This window comes from Mastigoproctus giganteus, chromosome 7, assembly GCF_048544385.1.
Source record: "Mastigoproctus giganteus isolate SK-2022 chromosome 7, ASM4854438v1, whole genome shotgun sequence".
Lineage (NCBI taxonomy): Eukaryota > Metazoa > Arthropoda > Arachnida > Uropygi > Thelyphonidae > Mastigoproctus > Mastigoproctus giganteus.
Window position 1 is genome coordinate 10,121,654 of NC_143581.1, and position 20,283 is coordinate 10,141,936.

General features: G+C 38.5%; 1 protein-coding gene across 2 annotated transcripts in view; it reads left to right on the forward strand.

The window, feature by feature from the left end:
* The first annotated feature begins 1 nt into the window (after position 1).
* LOC150082493 (polyadenylate-binding protein 2-like) overlaps positions 2-20,283 on the forward strand; it is a 98,901-nt gene continuing 78,619 nt past the window's right edge. For both annotated transcript variants that reach the window (XM_090378650.1, XM_090378649.1), the window contains exons 1-2: positions 2-53; positions 223-392. In XM_090378650.1, the coding sequence (XP_090234776.1) occupies positions 246-392 (147 nt within the window). In that variant the 5' untranslated portion in view covers positions 2-53; positions 223-245. The remainder of the gene's footprint in view (positions 54-222; positions 393-20,283) is intronic.

Here is a 20,283-nt window from a genome sequence, read left to right on the forward strand (position 1 = left end):
TGGGATAGGAACTAGAGAGTCATTGCGGGTTTGTTGGATGTAGGTGAACGATTGTAAGTATTACCGGCTTTTTTAAAATTATTTGTGAATTTTAATTTCTTTTCCAGTTTGAAACGTTATTAAATTTTGTACTGAAAAATATCGATTAAAATTCAGCATACAACATTGCTATTTTTGTGTTAAATAAAAATTTTTCCTTTCTTTTAAAACTTGTTTGGTTAGTGTGCATTGGAAAAGGAGCAAAGATGGCGGATGTTTTAGTAGACCCTATAACAGAAACTGACGAAGGCGAAACTCTCGTTGGAGTAGAATTGCAAGAAAATGGTGAAAACCATGATGAAACTCACGATGTGGCAGAGGAAGGTGGAGACGAACAAACGATCGAAGACCCAGTAAGTGAAACAACATTAGGTTATTCTTATCTCATAACAATAACATTTCCAATCTTGTAGCGTGGCATTGTATTTGGCATACGTGTTGCGAAACAGCTTTTCGAGCAGTATTTCAATGATGGCAGGTGCACATACAAAATTAAAAAAAAAAAAAGTAACAAACCTTTTGCAAGAATATTGCACTAGTTACCAATTCCCAATTTACGTTTTCTTTCTCTTTTTTTTTTTTCCCCCTTTTTTCCTTGCCGTCTTTCTTTCACTTTTACGATTTCTAATTATGACAAAATTAATTCAGTTGCTTGAGACAAAAACTTGTATTTCCATTCACTAATTTGATATTTTTCCTTTTAAGACAAATCACAAAAAAGTACTAAAAGTAAATGAATCACAACATTTATAAAAGTGTTTGAATTAGGGAAAAACGATGTTAACTGATGGTAAATTTTGTAATATAAATATCTTTGAGAAGCATCAGTCAGAAAAGTTGCAGGTAATAAAGCTCGAGGTGTGGAAATTTTTCTTTAATTTAATTGCATTAAAGCTGTTCTAAGTATCCTGTATGATATTTCCAGCGAGATGATATCTCTGCTGCTTGTTAACCCCTGGCTTAGTGCTGTGAAGGGTTTGTAAAGTCAGAGTATCTTATTTATATATAATCAGTTATACGGAAAAGGATAATGTGAGTGTATAGAACTGTTAGTAACATTGATGAAGTAGTAAAAATCCACAGATAGAAAATATACCCCCTACTTTTTTTCCCCCTTTTTTTATGAAAATTGCAAACACAAATGATATTAAAACATATAATACTTAGTATTGTGTGCAGATTGTAGGTTGAGAAGACAAGGTACCTCTTGGCATTAGACTAGAATCTTTGTGGATTGTAATTTTTAGGAAATACATGTGAAGGAAGGTTTTTCCAGAAAACAGAAGTAAAGGGATAAATGAGGAAGAGGAAAAGTTGGTTCTGAGTTTGGACAGTGAATGGATGCTGGTTGGTTGCAGCATGTGTTCAGACTAGTTTGGAAGAGTGGGGGGAATTTCAGATACCACTGTGGAACAGTACCCAAGGAAGTATCTATAGAAAAGGCATTCAGTAAGAACTGAATGTTTGTGAAACAAAATTGAGAGACACTGTAAGATCAAGTTATTAATTAATCTGACCCTCTTTTAAATGGAGTTTAGAAGGTTTTTGGCACCACCCCAGATGTGTGAACAATATTCCACAGTAGGGTAGATTTGAGATTTGTACAGAGTAAGTAGTTGCTTAGGAAAAAAAATAATGCCAAGGGAAAAAAAGAAAACCCTGGTTTTTCATTTTATGGGTGACAAGGTGTGGATCCGGACAAAAGCCCCCATTTTTTCAGTTTTCAGAATTTTAAATTTTATTTGTACTGTCTCTACTGTACATAATATACATATTTAGGTGTACAGTACTTCATGGGTAATTTAACTTATTAAAGATCCATCCTTTAAGGATTAATCTTAAATCATAAATTTATGATTTTTTCTCAGACTCCTTTTGTTTAAGGATTGATTTAAGAAAAGAAATATCACAATATAATCTCCAACAGAATTTTTTTAGAGTTTAACCTGTCTAATCTTGTATCTTAGCAGCCTGTCAGGGATTAAATCAGAATTAACCTCAGGTTATTGCATTATAGATCTCAAATACATTGGGAATGTTCTCAGAGGAATGCACTTTCTTGCAAAGGTTATGCTCGTATGGAATGGAGGTGAAACAACTACTTTCTGTGACTGAACACAGCCATGACCCAGATCCTAACAAGGTTAATGCAGCCAAAGTAAAGAACACCATAAAGACAGCTGCTTTGACCAGTAGGGCCAAACCCGTGCATGTTGTTGCAGATGCCATATGTCAACAACCACTTAAGCCGGTTGTGCCATTGGTCAACTTGACTCTCTGAAACGTAATGTTTGACGTCTACAGAAAGGAGCATTGCCCAAGGACCCAACATCTCTATGAGAATTGGAGCATATCAGTGGTGAATGGAAAACTACAGTGGCTCCAGAATTTCCTCATTTATGACAATGAACCCAAGTCAATGGAGAATTATTGTGTGTGCAACCAAACAGGCACTTGAACATTTAGCCAGCAGTACCACATGATTTATGGATGGAATATTTGGAACAGCACCAAGACTGTTCCAGCAATTATACACCATCTGGGTTCCTCTTGGGTCATCTGCTGTAACATGTGTATGCCTTTCTGTCTGCAAAGTCTCAATCAACCTATGAAAGACTCCTCCAGGCAATCTTGGATAAATGTGAACATCTGGGATTTAATCCAGATCCCACCACTGTGATGGCCAACTTTGAATGTGCAATGATCAATGTTATTTCTATAGTCCTGGGACCACGTGTGATCTCGTGGCTGCTTCTACCATCAAAGTACATGGAGCAAGGTGTGACGTTTAGCACTGATTGCCGTATACAGGAGTCAAGATGGAGTGAAACATTTTTTTGGCATGTTGAATGGACTGGCTTTTCTTCCTGTAGACAAAGTGGCCAATGGGATGGATTATCTGATGAAGAATATACCCAGTGTTGAAGGACTGGAATGCCTAACGGACTATTTCAGTAGCACCTTTGTGTTTAGCACTTGTCGTTGCATTCAGCCACCAACTCTTCCTGTCGGAGTCCTTCCTCCAATATGCATGAGAATGATTCCTACCCTGTTTCCACCACAGTTATGGAATGTCCATTAAGAAACCATTGATGAGGAGGATCACACCAACAGTGGTCTCTGACAGTTTTTAAATTCTGTACAGTGGGATCAACTGACGATGTTACCAACAGTAAATTCTAAGTGGGAAGCATTCAAGGAATTAATTGTGGATGCTACTAAAAGTTTCATACCTATTAAGAAATATTGTTCAGGGTTTAGGCCTAAATGGTTATCTAATGAGACTCGTGACAGAGAAGAAAAATGCATGGAATGCATATAAATTTTCAAGCGACTCAGAAGCCTATGACAGATATAGGCTAGTCTGTAATCAGGTCACAAAGGAGGTTAGGCAGGCTAAGGCAGATTACGAGAAATCCTTGGCAAAAGATGCTAAGAAAAACAGCGAGGATTTCTTATGTAAACTCTAAAAGGAAGGGGGTGAATCTGATTGGTCCACTTGCATCGATGGTTCGAGTGTTGATGATCCTCCTCAGATAGCAAACAAACTGAATGTGTATTTTGCATCTACATTCACATGAGGAATTATTAAGGTTTGAAAATGGCAGAAGGGTATCAAATTGTAGCAGGATACTTAATGATTTTGTAATAACTGAAAGCAAAGTGGAGGAGAAATTGTTGAAGTTAAACATAAGAAAAGCACCTGGGGTGGATGGATCTATCCAGTTATATTAAAGGAGGTGGCAAAGCAACTAAGCAAACCCTTAGCCATAATTATGAGAGCATCCTTGGACTCGGGAGGTCCCCACGGACTGGAGATGTGCAAATGTATCCCCAATTCACAAAGGGGGATCGAAGGGTGACACGAGTAATTACAGACCAGTTAGTTTAACTTCTGTGGAGTCACTGGTTAAAGATGCATTGCAGGATCATCTAGACAAGACAGCAGCAATAATTCAGACACAGCATGGGTTTGTTAAGGGAAAGTCTTGTCTGACAAATTTGATAGGATATTATGATGTGGTTACAAAGGAACTGGATGCAAAAAATAATTTTGATATCATATATTTGGATTTCAGGAAAGCTTTTGACACTGTTGAGCATTGAAGACTATTGTACAAATTGGAGCAGAATGGTATTAAGGGTAAGTTGCTACAATGGATAAAAGGATGGTTAAGTGGGAGAAGACAGGGTGGTAATCAATGGGTGCTGCTCTTCGTGGACTAATGTTATAAGTGGAGTCCCACAGGGTTCGGTGTTAGGTCCACTTTTGTTTTGTATATTTATCAATGATATTGATGAAGGTATATCAGGCTTAATGTCGAAGTTTGCAGACGATACAAAGGTTGGCAGGGTTGTTAATGGCAGTGTGCTACTGCAACAGGATCTAGATAATTTGGGCAGATGGGCTAAGAAGTGGCAACTTAAGTTTAACCTTGACAAATGCAAAGTACTGCATATGGGTGGAAGTAATCCCAGAGAAACGTACCAACTGTGTGGTACTACGCTTAAGGTGATAGAAAAAGAAAAAGACCTGGGAGTAATTGTGCAGTCAGATATGAAGTTTTCTGAGCAGTGCAGACAGGCTGCCAGGGCAGGTCATGGGGTTTTGTCAATGATATATATAGGAATTTTGCCAGCAGGGAAAAGGAGGTGATTGTCCCTCTATATAAGGCAATGGTCAGGCCATGGCTTGAGTACTGCATACAGGTCTGGAGGCCTCATTTTAGGAAGGATGTAGATTTACTTGAGCGTGTACAGAGAACGGCAACAAGATTTGTGAGGGGAATGAAGGGGGATCCTCTTACCAAGAGAGGCTTAAGTTCTGCAAATTGCAGTGGCTGGAGACTCGGCACCTGCGCGGTGATCTGATTGAGGTGTATAAGGCCTTGAATGGGTTGAGCAAGCTGAATTCTGATGGGATCCTTCCACTTGTTCAGATTACAAACGTAAGGGGGCATAAATTCAAATTAAGAAAAGACAGATGTAGAATAGATGTGCGAAAATTTGCCTTTAGCCAGCGGGTGGTTAATTGCTGGAACAAACTTCCATCTGTCGTTGTGGAAGTTGATAGGTTGAATAAATTTAAGGAGGAACTGGACAGGCATTTGGGGGGAATGGTGTGATTTTTTTTTTTTTTTGGCTGATGCTGCATAAGCTCATACACTTGCTTTCTTGCATCACATACCACTACTACCTATGCAAAAATGGGAATCTTGCTTGTGGGGCATGACCACCCAGTCATCTAGAAGGTCATTGAAAGTATTAGAAAGGATCAGGCTCATGTATCAACAGTCCTGATAAAGGATTCTCTTGGTGAGCCTCCAAAAAATGAGTGAAATGTGCCACAAAGGAATATCAATAGCATTTTAAGAACCTGTCTGGAATATGTAAATGAGAGGAAGACCTTCGAGGAATTTCTGAATGCTGTAGGTCATGGTATTAAATGGAAGTAAAATTACCTTTATTATAATATGAAACTTATTAATTTTAATGAATGTAAAATGAACCTTAATGCTTAATGAGATTTTCAATATTGTGCTTTAAATGCCATCCTTATTTGCAGGCTTATGATATAACGAATGTAATATTTTACATCTCAGAAGTGTTCATAAACTACAAATGATAAGAATAAAAATTCATATTATTATTTTCCCCAGGGGATTTTGTCCTATTTCGCACTTTAATTGCAAGGGTTTTGTCTTACATCTGACAAAGTGCACCCACAAAATGGAGATTAGCCATAAAAAGAATTATTGATATAACTGTAAATTTGATGTTTTGATTGGTTAAAGGTGGATACATAGGGGAATAAAAAAAGAAATAAGAAGTTACGTGAAAAAAAATATAATATTAATTCTAAATTATATTTAGTTTTCTTCTTCTTCTTTAATGCTGCCGAATGGCGTTTGCGACTTCGTTTTGATATTGTTCTCTGTCTAGCGCTGCGTGTAGAATTTGTGCTGTTGTCATGTGAAGCCAGGTGTTGATGTTATCTAGCCATGCCATTTTTGGTTTGCCTGGGCGTTTCTTGTCTTCGATCTTTCCCTCCAGGATGAGTGGTAGTAGGTGATATTTTTGTTGGTTCCTAGCGATGTGACCTAGGTATTTGCATTTCCTGCTGATGATGGTTTTGAGCAAGTCTCGTTCCGTGTGCATGTCCTGCAGGACCTGTACGTTGGTTATCTTGGCTGTCCACGGGATTTTCAGCATTCTTCGGTAGAGCCACATTTCAAAGGCCTGGAGCTTTTTTGTAGTGGCTGATGTTAGAGTCCAGGTTTCTACACTGTAGAGCAGTATTGGCCAGATGTAGCATTTCAATGTGCGTAATTTGAGTATGATGTTCAAGCTTCTGTCGGTGAGGAGGGTTTTCCACTTGGTGAATGCCTGCCTGGCTTGTTCAATTCTGCTTTTGATTTCGGCCTCATAGTTCAGCTGGTCATCAATGAGTACTCCGAGATACTTGAAGCGGTGTATTTGCTCTAGTTTTTCATTGTTTAGTTTGATCGTGATTTTGCTTGCAGTCATGCTGACCTTCACCTTTGTTTTCTTTTTGTTGATTCGTAGCCCCCATGCTTGGCTTTCTATGTCCACTTCGTTCAAGATGGTCTGTAAAGTAGTCTGTATTTAGTTTTAAATTATATTATTAAGGACTGGTACCTTTCTAGTCTAACAGTTAGTCAGCATATGCCCAGTGGGATAAATATTGACATCCCACTGTGGTGATTTTTTTCTAGCCCTATGATGCATTGGAATCAATTTTTTTTTTTTTTTTTTTTTGAAAAATATATAATTAATTGGACTGAATTGAATGGTGTTGTTAAGCAAGTATGTGTATATTTCAGGTATGATTTTAATATTTATATATACTGGGTAGTTATAAAATAAATTTCCCTAGTCGGGAGACTCTAATGTCAAAACGGTTAGTAGGCTATGAAAATTGGTGGGTATGTCATTTAGGGTATGGGGAAGCGATTTATAGAAGGAAAAATAATTAGTTCAAATTTATGCCACCAGGGGTAAAACTGTGCCGCACATATGTAAAAGTTGTCATTTACTTCAAGGCACGTTGCTTATGCAAATGGCATCCTGTTAGATAAAAGCAGAAAGGCCACGGTCAGTGACCATTATAGCTCTTTCAAAAAAGGAACTTGCTCTTTTAGTAAAATTGTACTACTAGAATAATAGTAATGCTAATGCAGCACTACGTAAATATCAAAAACTTAAAGGTTTGTGTAAAGGACCTTTGATGTCAGTGGAGCTTGAAAACTAATAAAGAAATTTTAAGTGGCCAGGGAGCCGGGTGTAATTCCAGGCAGGGGATGACCACGTATTGGAATGGTGGTGGTGGTGGAGGATGGAGTGGCAGTTGCAATTGTCAGAATGTGCAACGCTACCAGTCATTAGCGCCAGAGGTGTGTAGAGAATTGAACTGAATAATTTTACGTGGGTTCGCGTACAAGATTCACATAGTGCAAGAACTAAAGTCTTGTGATCAGCAACAACAAATAGACTTTGCTCTATGATTTCTGGATTGTATGGAACTTGATGATACATGGGCTCGATGATCTTGTGGTCTGATGAGGCACATTTCACTCTTCATGGGACTGTAAATGCACAAACTGCCAAATATGGGGAACTTCTCGTCCACCTGCTATGCATTAAAGACCACTACAAAGTCCATACGTTACAGTATTGTGTGGATTCACAGCAGAGTTTATAATCGGACCATTTTTCTTTGAAGAGTCTACACCTCATGGCCCTGTAAGGTGTACAGTAACTAGTGCACAGTACTGCACTCTTCTAAGAGATCACATTATTCCCTCTCTGGAAGAAAGGCAATGTTTGGAGGCCGTAGTTTTCATTCAAGATGGTGCCCCTTCCCATGTTGGTTGACAAGTGAAGGAACTGCTCCATCCAACATTCGGTAATGATCGCATAATTTCTAGAGACTTGCTGCAGTTCTGGCCAGCCCCATCACAGATCTCAATCCCTGTGATTTCTGGCTATGGAGATACCCAAAATACATATTTTACCGTGGCGGCATACAGATGCTTGTTGATTTGAAAGTAAGCATTAAACAGCATGTAGCCAACATGCCCAATGAGATGCTACGTGAAACTGTCGCATGCAGTCCTACATTTTCAGAATGTCATCTCGAGTGAAGGAAAGCACATAGAACAATATCCATAGATTTCTATGTTCTGATATTAAAATCTAATCCTAAGTTAAGTATTCCATCTCTTGTTTACAGTGCCAATTTCTTCCCTGGTGATGGAAATTTGAATTAATTTTTTTTCTTCCACAAATCGCTTCCCCATACCCTAAATGGCATACCCACCGATTTTCACAGTGCTATCTCTAACCGTTTTTGACACTAGGGTCTCCTGAAATAGGGAAGCTTATTTTATAACCACCTGGTATATATGTTAAATGGAATAGTAAGAAAAAAAAATGGGGCAGTAGTCTAGTACAGTCATATTTCTTTTATCAATTCCAGTTTTAATTTCTTGTCTACATAATATCAGCTGTAAAGTTCGCAAGCCATTTTCTAAAAAAACCCTTTTAATCCTTATAATTTTGATTATAAATTTTATTTTCATTTATTTTGATAGCAAAATATTTTTTTATTCTCATTTTTATTTATGTTTATGCTTTTTATCCTTTGGCTTGTGTTTTACATTAGAAAAAAAGACATTGCTGTTTTGCTGTCCCCTTTTTTCGACTTATAACTAAATTTGACCACCAATTTCTGGTGATTGCCATCTCACCTTTTATTTTATTTGTTTAGCCATTTTGTATTAATCAGTTTAATTTACAGCTCCCTCACCTCTAATTGGCTTTGCAATTCAGCCTATAATTCTCCTAATTCATCATAACAATAGGATATTCATATTCTTTCTTTTTACAAACCTACAATACTTATTCCTGCTATCCTCACCCTTCTAGTTTTTGGCATTTTGTGTATTTTTCACTTCCATTTTTGCACCTACATCAAAATTTATCAGACTTAAAAATCTTATATGCATGTATAAACCTTGCATCCTTTACTGCTGCTTTGCACGTTTTGGTTCATCTGTCATACCTTTATTTATCTTTGTGTATCACCTGAAATTTCTGGGTTAAACTCGTGATTTAATATTACATTTCATATTTTTATATATATACAGTGAGACTTCCCTTTAGCGGACAGCCATGGGGAACGAGAATGTGTCCTTTAGAGAGAAGTGTCTGCTAACAAGAAGTCTTGAGGGAGAAAAAAAAAAGAAAGAAAGAAAAATCGTTAAATGTTTAATGTAAAATTAAAATATATACAGATTTTGCACAATATTTTTGTAAATAATATACATACAATTGTGCTATGCATATTATGACTTTATCTTAAGAAAAATACATACAGTAAATCACTTATTTTCTTCTGCACCTTCTTCCGGCTGATAATTTTGTTTTAAACATTTGTTTGGAGTGAAGAAACCATCGAAAGTCCTTCAGTATCTTCTTCAGCGGCGAAAAACATTTTAAAATGATTGATTTGTATGAGCGCTTCTATTTTCATCGGTGGTTCATCGTTAATATGTTCTTCGACAGAATGACCTCCTTCCATTTCTTCATCCTCATGAGGAACTTCTTGAAAAATATCGATGATAATGTCGTTGATATCTAGAGCACCATCTTCTGTAGTGAGGTTCGAGTCTATATCTTTGTAGCCAGGGTCACTTGTGGCGGAAGTATCGTACATTATCAATAGATGTTGAAGTTCTTGTTCTTCTTGGTGCTCCACATTGCTGTTCACAACTTCAATTTTTGCGTTTGAGAAGCCAGACTTTGCAAAATAGTTCACGACAGTTTGTTTTCTAATTGCATTTACCGAAGAGGAAATCCGTTGAATCGCATCTAGGATGCTGAGTTTCTTTGCAAGGTCACTCGTACATGTTACATCGTTCATGTTTGCAATGAGATGTCTTAAAACACTTTTTCTGTAGTGAAGTTTAAAATTTTTTATTATCCCTTGATCCAAGGGCTGACACTCTGCAGATGTGTTTGATGGCAGAAAAACGATTTGAATGTTGGACAATTCAATGTGCAGGTGAGATGCAGATTATCCATGAAAAGAATAATTTTTCTGTTTGGACGAATCATGTTTTGGTTAAAGTGACTTATCCATTCGCTCATGATATCTCGTGACATCCACACTTTTTTATTAGACTTCCAGTCAACATTCAAAAGATTCAACTTGATGCCCTTGAAACAACGAAGATTTTGTGGTTTTCCTATAACAAGAGGTTGTTCAAAGTCTCCCAGCATATTTGTACACAATAGTACAGTCAAGTGTTCCTTAGAAATTTTTCCGCCCTGGCACTTTTCGTTTTTTAGACTCATTGTTTTTTCAGGAAGAACTTTAAAAAACAACCCTGTTTCGTCACAGTTGTAAATATCCTTAGCTTCAAAATCACGACATAAATCTTCCAATTTGACGGTCCACTCTGTTACAACCCCAGTATCAACAGATCCACCTTCGCCACTTACGGTTTTCCAAGAAATTTTATGCCGAGTTTTGAACTTGTCTAGCCATCCCACAGAAGCTTTGAACTCATTTACTCCCATAGATTTCGCAACCTCCAAAGCCTTTTCCCTAATAATAGGCCCATTAAAGGGAAATTTTTTTTTAGCACGTTCGCGACAAAACCACTCATAAGTAACATTGTCAGTTTGAAGTCCAACAGTTTTCGGGAATGATTTTTGTGAATGTGATCATTTCCGTGTTGCTGAAATTATTTGAGCAGTTCATTTTTTTTCTTTAGGATGTCGCTTACCTGCGTCTTCCCGATTTTGAATTTTGCAGCGAGATTGCGAACACTATTTTTTTGCCGATCATACGCATTAATGAGTTCGACTTTATCTTTTAAAGTTAAATATTTACGAGAAGACATTGTGCACTTCACACGCCACTGAAAAAAACTGAAAACTGAAACTCAAAAGACGAAAGGCCGACAAAATCCCCCCCCCCTGCACACACCGAATTCATCAGAAGTTTTACACATGCCTTAAAATTCTTGAAAAAGGGTTTAGAACCACAACGTAAACCTTGATAAAATTCAGAGAATCGGAAATAGAAAATAAACACACGATTGAGGCAATACGTGAAAGAAACATTCCTAGAAAAAAGGGCCGTGAGCCCGCCCGCTGTCCGTTATGGGAAGATCAAATTAAGTGCTAATCTAAACGAAACAGTGCAGATTGCCTGTCCGCAGAAGCTGAAAACACGTTAAAACCAGTAGAGGAGAGTTGGGGAATTTGAAAATGGCCGTTGTAGAGGGATGTCCATTAAAGAGAGGTGTCCGTTAGGAGAAGTTTCACTGTATACACATACACAGTAAGTGCCAGTCATAGTGATCACATTTGCAAATTAAATTTTGATTCTAATAAGCAAAAATCGACAAATATTATCTAGAGGCTATAAAAATAAAGATATAAAGCACAAATTTACACTTTATTACCAATTAAATTATATGTAAAAATCAGAAGAATATTATCCACAGGTTAGCAAAATAAAAATAAATTTAATTTATACTTATGTGCATGCTTAATAAATATATATATTAATTAAACAACACTTTGTAATATGATTATAATTTAAAATAGTCACTTATTTCAGATTGCTTTAATTATCACTACAACGTCTATTTATAGATTTTTCAATATTGTTTAAGAGTATATTCACGATCATTTGCTCCAGTTTCTTCCAACACTCTCCTCGGGACAGCTATAGCTTCACAAATTTGCCATTTTGTAACTGGAATTTGTTCGGGTTCATCTTCATTTTCCTCCTCCTTCTCCTCAGCAAAATATCAGTAACAGACTGGGCAATTTCTTCATCTGTTAAAGCTGTAGTAACTTGTAGATCACCATCCATGTCCACCCAATCGTTAAAATCCTGTTCACGCATGTCTTCAGGCTTTTCAACATGATCAGTATCGTGGCTTAGTTGCCCATCATGAATAATTAATCCACATTTTTTGAAAAAGTTGCTCATGCAGGTTTTGGAAACTTCATTCCAGGCACTCATTGTCATGAAGTGCATCTAGAACAGTTAATTGCTTTGCGATATCGGATGATGTTCCCAAACCTTCGTCTATAGACTGGATGATTCTTCGCCTCATATCTGACAATCTATAAATGGTCTTAAAGGTTTTTATTATTCCCTGGTCATGTTTTTCTTATCCAATTTCAAATCCCATTTACGGAGATAATCTTCAGATAAAGAAGCTGTCATTCAAGCAATTATTACCACCCTCTGTCTTCTCCCACTCAACCATCCTTTTATCCATTGTAACATCTTACCCTTAATACCATTCTGCTCCAATTTGTACAATAGTCTTCCATACGCAACAGTGTCAAAAGCTTTCCTGAAATCCAAATATATGATATCAAAATTATTTCTTGCATTCAGTTCCTTTGTAGCCATGTTGATGATTAAGCTTCACACCAGCCAGAAGATAAATAAATTCAATACTGTAACTAAAAACACTTTATTTAAAATAAGTATACAATAAAAATATAAATTAAAAGCGATAAAATTTGCTGTAGCTTTCGGAGGCAGCAGTCTCCTTCCTCAGCAGCATATGTGTACTGTGCAGCACATCCTTAAATAGCAGATCCACAGCACACGTCACATGGTTCCGCGGTTGGAATTTTCCATTTGCACACCAGGACCGGAAATAACTCTGGAGCGCGCTAGCTGAAACCATTCATCACGTCCAAGAACGACGGTTTCCAGGAGGGGGTGTAGAAGTACACACCTATCCCTATTAACAGTATTGCTAGCTGCCCCAATACGTAAGCTCTCAAGCCATTTACGGTCCCAGAACCCTTATGCATGATCTGTGATGACAGCATCCTCCAGGGAAATTTGATGTTGTTTCTCCCAGAAATGTTCTGCCACAGCAGACTTCCCATAATTTGCTGACTTTATTGCGTTTACATGCTCCCCATCCAGTCTTTTAATCGCCACTCTGTCTCATCCACGTAACACACCCCACAATCCGGGCATTTGATTTCGTACACCACCCCACTGCTGGCCCCTTTGGATATGGGGTCTTTAACTTGAGATATCACTGTGTGCAACCTCCGACCTGGGAGTTGCACACAGCATATATGACACCCCCGAATTATACGTACAATGTGGTCTGAAAGGCCCGGGTATGGAATATATGCAGTGCTCACAGGGGCGAACTGCTCATTACGGGTGGACTCTACTCCTCTAATGGCTCTGTCCAACACCCTCTGTGGGTAGCCACACTTCTTGAGGTCTGCTGTGACCCGAGCAATTTCATTATCTTCATCCTCGGAGGTGCTGCAGTGGGACCACACCCTGTCTATTAGATCCTTGACTACACTGTTTTTGCGTTGGCTGGCCTGTGCCAAGGTATAATGGGTATATTGACCCCGGCACATCAGCTTTCTAAATACCTTGGACTTAAGCCTGCCACCTTCCCTAATAACCAACACGTCAAGGAATAGTAAGGTTCACTCTGCTTCCACCTCTAAAGTAAATTTGATAAAAGGGGAGCAACTATTAAATACCTGATCCTTCCTCCCCCTTTGTATAATGGAGAATGTGTCATCAACATATCTTCTCCATCTGCGCATGGGAAATTGCAAATCCAAAAATCCTGACTTCTAACTCTTCCATAGCTAAATTGGGCACTAATGGGGGAACCCATGGCTGTGCTATGGGACCTGCCTGTACATGACATCTTGGAATACCATAACCATTTAGGCCTAAACCTTGAACAATATTTCTTAATAGGTATGAAACTTTTAGTAATATCCGCGATTAATTCCTTGAATGCTTCCCACTTAAAATTTACTGTTGGTAACATTGTCAGTTGATCCCACTGTACAGAATTTAAAAACTGTCTGAGACCACTGTACTCACCTTTACGGAAGCAAAAACCCTTTCCTTTACCCCTGATGGTAATTATATCTTTAAGTAAATCCCACATCAGCACACTGTGATCACTGCCACCTAGTGGTTTCTTTATCTGCAAATTCTTAATACACGAATGATCACTGTTGATAACCAGATCAAGAGTATTACCCTCTCTGGTTGCCTCTCGAACATGCTGCTGCAGAAAACAATCATCCAATAAATCCACAAAAGTCTTACTAGTGTGTGAGTGACCAACCCACAAGTTCCAGTCAATACCTGAAAAGTTAAAATCCCCATTATAAGACATTCTGATTTACTAGCCCACTCTGTTTCTCTGTACAATTATTCATTGTACTCATTGGAGTCATAAGGCCTGTAAAACACCCCTACTCTTTATTTTTGCTTTCGCAGAGCTTATGTCACAACAAACTGACTCAACAGTGCACTGTTCATCTATATCAACTGGATGCACTTCTTTTGATTTTGTTTTTCTTAATTAACAGCATAACACCCCCTCCCTTCCTATCCTTTCTGTACACGTTGTACTCCCCAAATTCCAGTTCTGCATTCCTTATATCTGTGTGACCCACGTCTCTGCTATCCCAACAATATCTGCCTTTGATGTCTTGACCAACACTTCAGATTTATTTACTATACTTCTAACATTGGTATACATGCACTTATTCTTATTCCTAGTTACCCTAACACATCCCATATCATCATCATCATCAGCCATTTTCAATCCACTGCAGGATGAAGGCCTCTCCAGCAACTTTCCAGTTCCTTCTGTTTTGAGCACTGGCCATCCATTTACTACCCAAAAACTCATGAATTTCATCTATCCATCTCTGCCTTTGTCTTCCAGGTTTTCTTCTAGCTCCTGTTGGGTACCATTCTGTTACATCCCATATACCCACCTGTTTCACAATGACTGCCTTCAGTCCCTGAAACCCCCAGCACCCCTCGCTCCAGGTCGCTACTTATTCTAATGGAAGTTGTGCAAGAATCACCTTCACCTCACCCTATCCGAACAATATCCACCTTTGATGTCTTGACCAACACCTCAAATTCATTAAATTTATTTACTATACTTCTAGCATTGGTATACATGCACTTATTCTTGTTCCTAGTTACCCTAACACATCCCATATACCCACCTGTTTCACGATGACTGCCATCAGTCCTTGAAACCCCAGCACCAGTCGCTACTTATTCTAATAGAAGTTGTGCAAGAATCACCTTCACCTCTGCCTGCGGCTACTTTTAACCTTTTAGTCTGTGAATCCCCCCAAGCTAGCAGTTTTCCGACTCACTTATCACTGCCTTGATAGCATAAGCAAATATTCTTGCACCCTTTCTATTTAAGTGTATCCCATTCCTGTAGAAGCAGTCTCTCCTGTTAACAAGCACAGACATGCTGAAAAAAATTCTACCCCTTGAGCCTTGCACATTCCCTCCAGGGCCAAATTGATTGACAAGGCTCTCATCATATACTCCCTCCTATCGTGTCTGGGCAGAATTGCAGACACTTTCAAATTTATCTCTAATTCACGACTTTTTCACAACATTGACCTGTACTTTTTAAGTAAATCTGCAGATCTCCTACTCTTAATATCATTGATGCCAACGTGTACAACAATATCACCTTTTGTGCCTTTAAAAGATGATATATGCTTTACAGCATCAACTTTTGCCCCTGGCAGACATACCCTGGTCCTGTTCCATCTATCCTTTTTACACAATATATTCCCCGTCTCCCTGACAATAGAGTCACCAACAATAACTAGTTCCTTTGGGACCAGTGCATTCTGCCTTGGAGATTGCCGCTGTGTTGCCTGATGCCCAGGAGTGAGCTCTGGCATTGAGTTGGGCAGCTGAGAGCTTGGCGGGCCCCTCATAATTTCTTCGAGGGCATCTACCACACACCTCAAGCTCTCATAAACGCCCAGTAGAATGCTGAGTTGATGCCTAATTTCTATACACTCTCTGCACCTGGCACACACACACACAAAGACATCCTCCTTGGCTAGATCATGTTCTGTTCCAGAGAGTTCGGCTACCATTTCACAAATTGCAGATTTTTTTAGGCTGTGATGCGTTGGAGAATTTCCCCCCTCAGTTCTCCCCCGAGTCACAGCACTCCTGCCACTTTGTGCCCATTTGCTTTGCTGCTCTAGCCTGGGGCATATTTTAAATTAATGAGATCAATAAATTTAATTAATTGATTGTTAATACTATGCTATCTAATAGAATCCTAAATGCAGTGATGCGTATTACGCTATATTATTATACGTTGGAGCTGCCTAGTTACCAGAATTAAAAATTTGAATTCCCTACTACTCTATACAAAAACAAAGGCTGCAAGATTCGAACGAAATAATGGTTTTACATGTATTAAGTAGTAATCTTCAAAAACTCTTTATCTAAAATAAAAATAAGCAGCGTAACAATAACTATAAGACCACGTATAAAGTACAATATAAAATAACAATTGGGTAAATAAAAAGGCAAAGGCTTTTTCAGAGCCTGTAATTTTTAAAGAGAATCGGTGACCAGATTTACTGTAATCCCAACTGAGGATGTTATAACACAACTGTATATAGTGATATCTGATTCTGAAAGAGAAAAATCAAGTCTCTAAAAAGAATAAAAGTTTAAAGAAACCTTTGTATCTTTGTTTTCTGATACTGAAAACTTCCTTTAGCATTAACATTAGTAGAGGCATATGATGCAAGAAAGCAAGCTTATAAAGCATCAGTGGAAAAAAAAAAAAAAAAAAGACCTTCCCATTTCACCCATCCATTCACTCCAAGAGTTTGTCCATTTCTTCCTTGAATTTATTTAAGCTATCAATTACAACAGCTGAAAGTTTGTTCCAGAAATCAACCACCTTCTGGCTAAAAGCAAATTTTGTAACATCTGTTCTACAACTGGAATAGTAATAGAGGCATATGAAGCAAGAAAGCAAGCTTATGTAGCATCAGCCAAATATCTATGCCCCCTCAGGTTTATAATCTGAGCAAGAGGAAGGATTCCATCACCTGAGCCTGTTTGCACCATCCAAAGCCTTCTACACACCTCAATCAGATCACCTCTTAGGTGTCTACACTCCAGATGTTGCAATTTGCAGAATTTAAACCTTTCTTGGTAAGGGCATCCCTTTGTTCCCCTTCTGTACTCGTTCTAGCAACTCTACTTTCTTCCTAAAATGAGGCCTCCTGGCCTGTATGCAGGATGCAATTGTGGCCTCATCATTGCCTTATACAAAAGGATTTTACCTCCTTATCCCTGCTAGCAAAATTCCTGTATATCATTGACAAGACCCCGTGACCTTCTATGACAGCCTATCTGCACTGCTCGGAAAACTTCATATCTGACTGCTCAATTATCCATGGGTCCTTTTTATTATTTACAACCCTGAGTACTGTATAATAATATACCCCACAGTTGGTACATTACTCTGGGGTTACTGCTACCCATATGCAGTACTTTGTATTTGTCAATGTTAAGCTTCAGTTGCTACTTCTCGGCTCATCTGCTCAACTTTTCTAGATCCTGTTGCATACTGTCTTTATTTATGGTTCGTTTTTTCCAAATATGTATAAGTGTTTAAAATGGTTGTCCTAGCCTTACTCCTGATAGGTTAGCCATATTTAAACAACTCACTGTTGAAAAAAAAGCCGTGAATTACGGTTGAATTTGAGTGTCTGCAATTCTGCCCAGACACGATAGGAGGGAGTATATGATGAGAGCCTTGTTGATCAATTCGGCCCTGAAAAGATTGTGCAAGGCTCAAGAGGAAGAATTTTTTTTCCAGCCTAGTCTGTACTTGTTAACAGGAGAGACTGCTTCTACAGGGATGAGATACACTTAAATAGAAAGAGTGCAAGAATATTTGCTGATGCTATTGAGGCAGTGTTAGGTGGGTCGGAAAACTACTAGCTTAGGGGGATATAAGAACTAATAGATTAACAGTAGCCACTGGCAGAGGTGAAAGTGATTCTTGCACTGCTTCTATTGGAATGAGCAGAAGCGTGGAAAACAAGGTGCAGGATATTTCAGAGAGTGCTGGGAGTCATTGCGGTACAAGAAAACACATGGGTTGTGTTAGAGTAGCTAAGAATAGGAACAGGTGCGTGTATATTTGCATGTACACCAATGCTAGGAGTTTGATAAATAAATTTGATGAATTTCAGGTATTGCTCAAAGCATCATTAAAGGCGGATATTGTTGGGATATCAGAGACGTGGTGTCACACAGACATAAGGAATGCAGAACTGGAATTTGGGGAGTACAACGTGTACAGAAAGGATAGGAAGGGAGGAGAGGTTATGCTATTAGTTAAGAAACACGTAAAATCCAAGGAAGTGAAGCCAGTCGACATCGCTGGACAGTGCATTGTCGAGTCAGTTCGGTGTGACATAAACATTGGAAGATCAAAATTGAGAGTTGGAGTTTGCTATAGGCGTAATGACTCTGATGAGTATAATAAGAAACTGTACAGGGAAATAGAGAAGGCCAGTAAATCAGAGAGTCTTATAATGGGGGATTGTAATTTCCCAGATATTGACTGGAATTTGTGCGTTGGTCACTCACACACTAGCAAGGCTTTTGTGGATTTGTTGGATGATTGTTTTCTACATCAGCATGTTCGGGAAGCAACTAGAGGGAGTAATATTCTTGATTTGATTATCAGTAGTGATTCTTTATGCATTAAGAATCTGCAGATAAAGCAACCACTAAGTGGTAGTGGTCACAGTGCGCTGAAGTGGGATTTACTCAAAGAGGTAACTACCATCAGGGGTAAAGGGAAGGGTTTTTGCTTTCGTAAAGGCTACTACGATGGTCTGAGACCGTATTTAAATTCTATACAGTGGGACCAACTGATGATGTTACCAAGCAAATTCAAAACGGGAAGCATTCAAAGAGCTTATCTCGGAAGCTACTAGGCTTTACATACCAACTAAGAAATATTGTTCAAGGTTTAGGCCTAAATGGATGTCAGTTGAACTAATGAGACACATGGCAGAGAAGGAAAAATGCATGGGATACATATAAATTAACACGTGACACAGAAGCCTACGATAGATATAAGCTGGTCTGTAACCAAGTCATAAAGGAGGTTAGGCAGGCAAAGGCAGATTATGAGAAATATTTGGCAAAGGATGCAATGAAAAACAGCAAAGAGTTCTTTACTTATGTAAACTCTAGAAGGAAGGGGATGAATCAGATTGGTCCACTTGATATCGATGGTTCAACTGTTGGTGATCCTGCTCAGGTAGCTAACAAACTAAATGAATATTTTGCATCGACATTCACACATGAGGAGTTATTCAGCGAGGGGAATACCAGAGGTGTATTCAACTCTGCCAGTAAGCTAGATAATCTTGTAATAACTGAGAGTAAAGTGGAGGAGGAATTGCTGCAAATAAACACAAGAAAAGCACCTGGGGTGGATGGGATCTATCCAGTTATATTAATGGAGGCAGCAAAGGAAGTAAGCAAACCCTTAGCCAAAATTATGAGAGCTTCCTGTACCTCCCCTGAGTCCGATGAAGCTCTCATAATTATAGCTAAGGGTTTGCTTACTTCCTTTGCTGCACATTTGCTTTACATTTCCATACACGGAGATGTAAAACAAATGTGACTCCAATTGACAAAGGAGGATCAAAGGCTGACACAAGTAATTATTGGCCTATGAGTTTAACTTCTGTTCCAGGAAAATTAATGGAGGCAATGGTTAAAGAAGCACTGCAGGATCATCTAGACAAGACTTCTGAGTTATATCTCGGACACAGCATGGTTTTGTTAAGGAAAAGTCTTGCGTTACCAATTTGATTGGATACTATGATGCAGTCACAAAACTGGATGCAGGGAATAACTTTAATATTATATATTTGGATCTTAGAAAGACTTTTGATACTGTTGCACATATAGGAGCAGTGTGGCATTGAAGGCAAATTGCTGCTATGGATAAAGGGATGGTTGGGGGGAGAAGACAGATTGGTAATCAATGGACACTGCTCATCGTGGACTAATGTTGTTAGTGGAGTCCCTCAGGGTTCAGTGTTGGGTCCATTATCGTTTTCTGTATTTATAAATAATGTTGATGATGGTATATCTAGCTTAATGTCCAAGTTTGCAGACAATACAAAGGTTGGCAGGGTTGTTAAGGACACTACTGACGCTATGCTGCTGCAACAGGATCTGGAAAGGTTGAGCAGATATGCTGAGATGTGGCAAATGAAGTTTAACATTGAGAAATGTAAAATACTACATATGGGAAACAGCAACCCCAGAACAACATATCA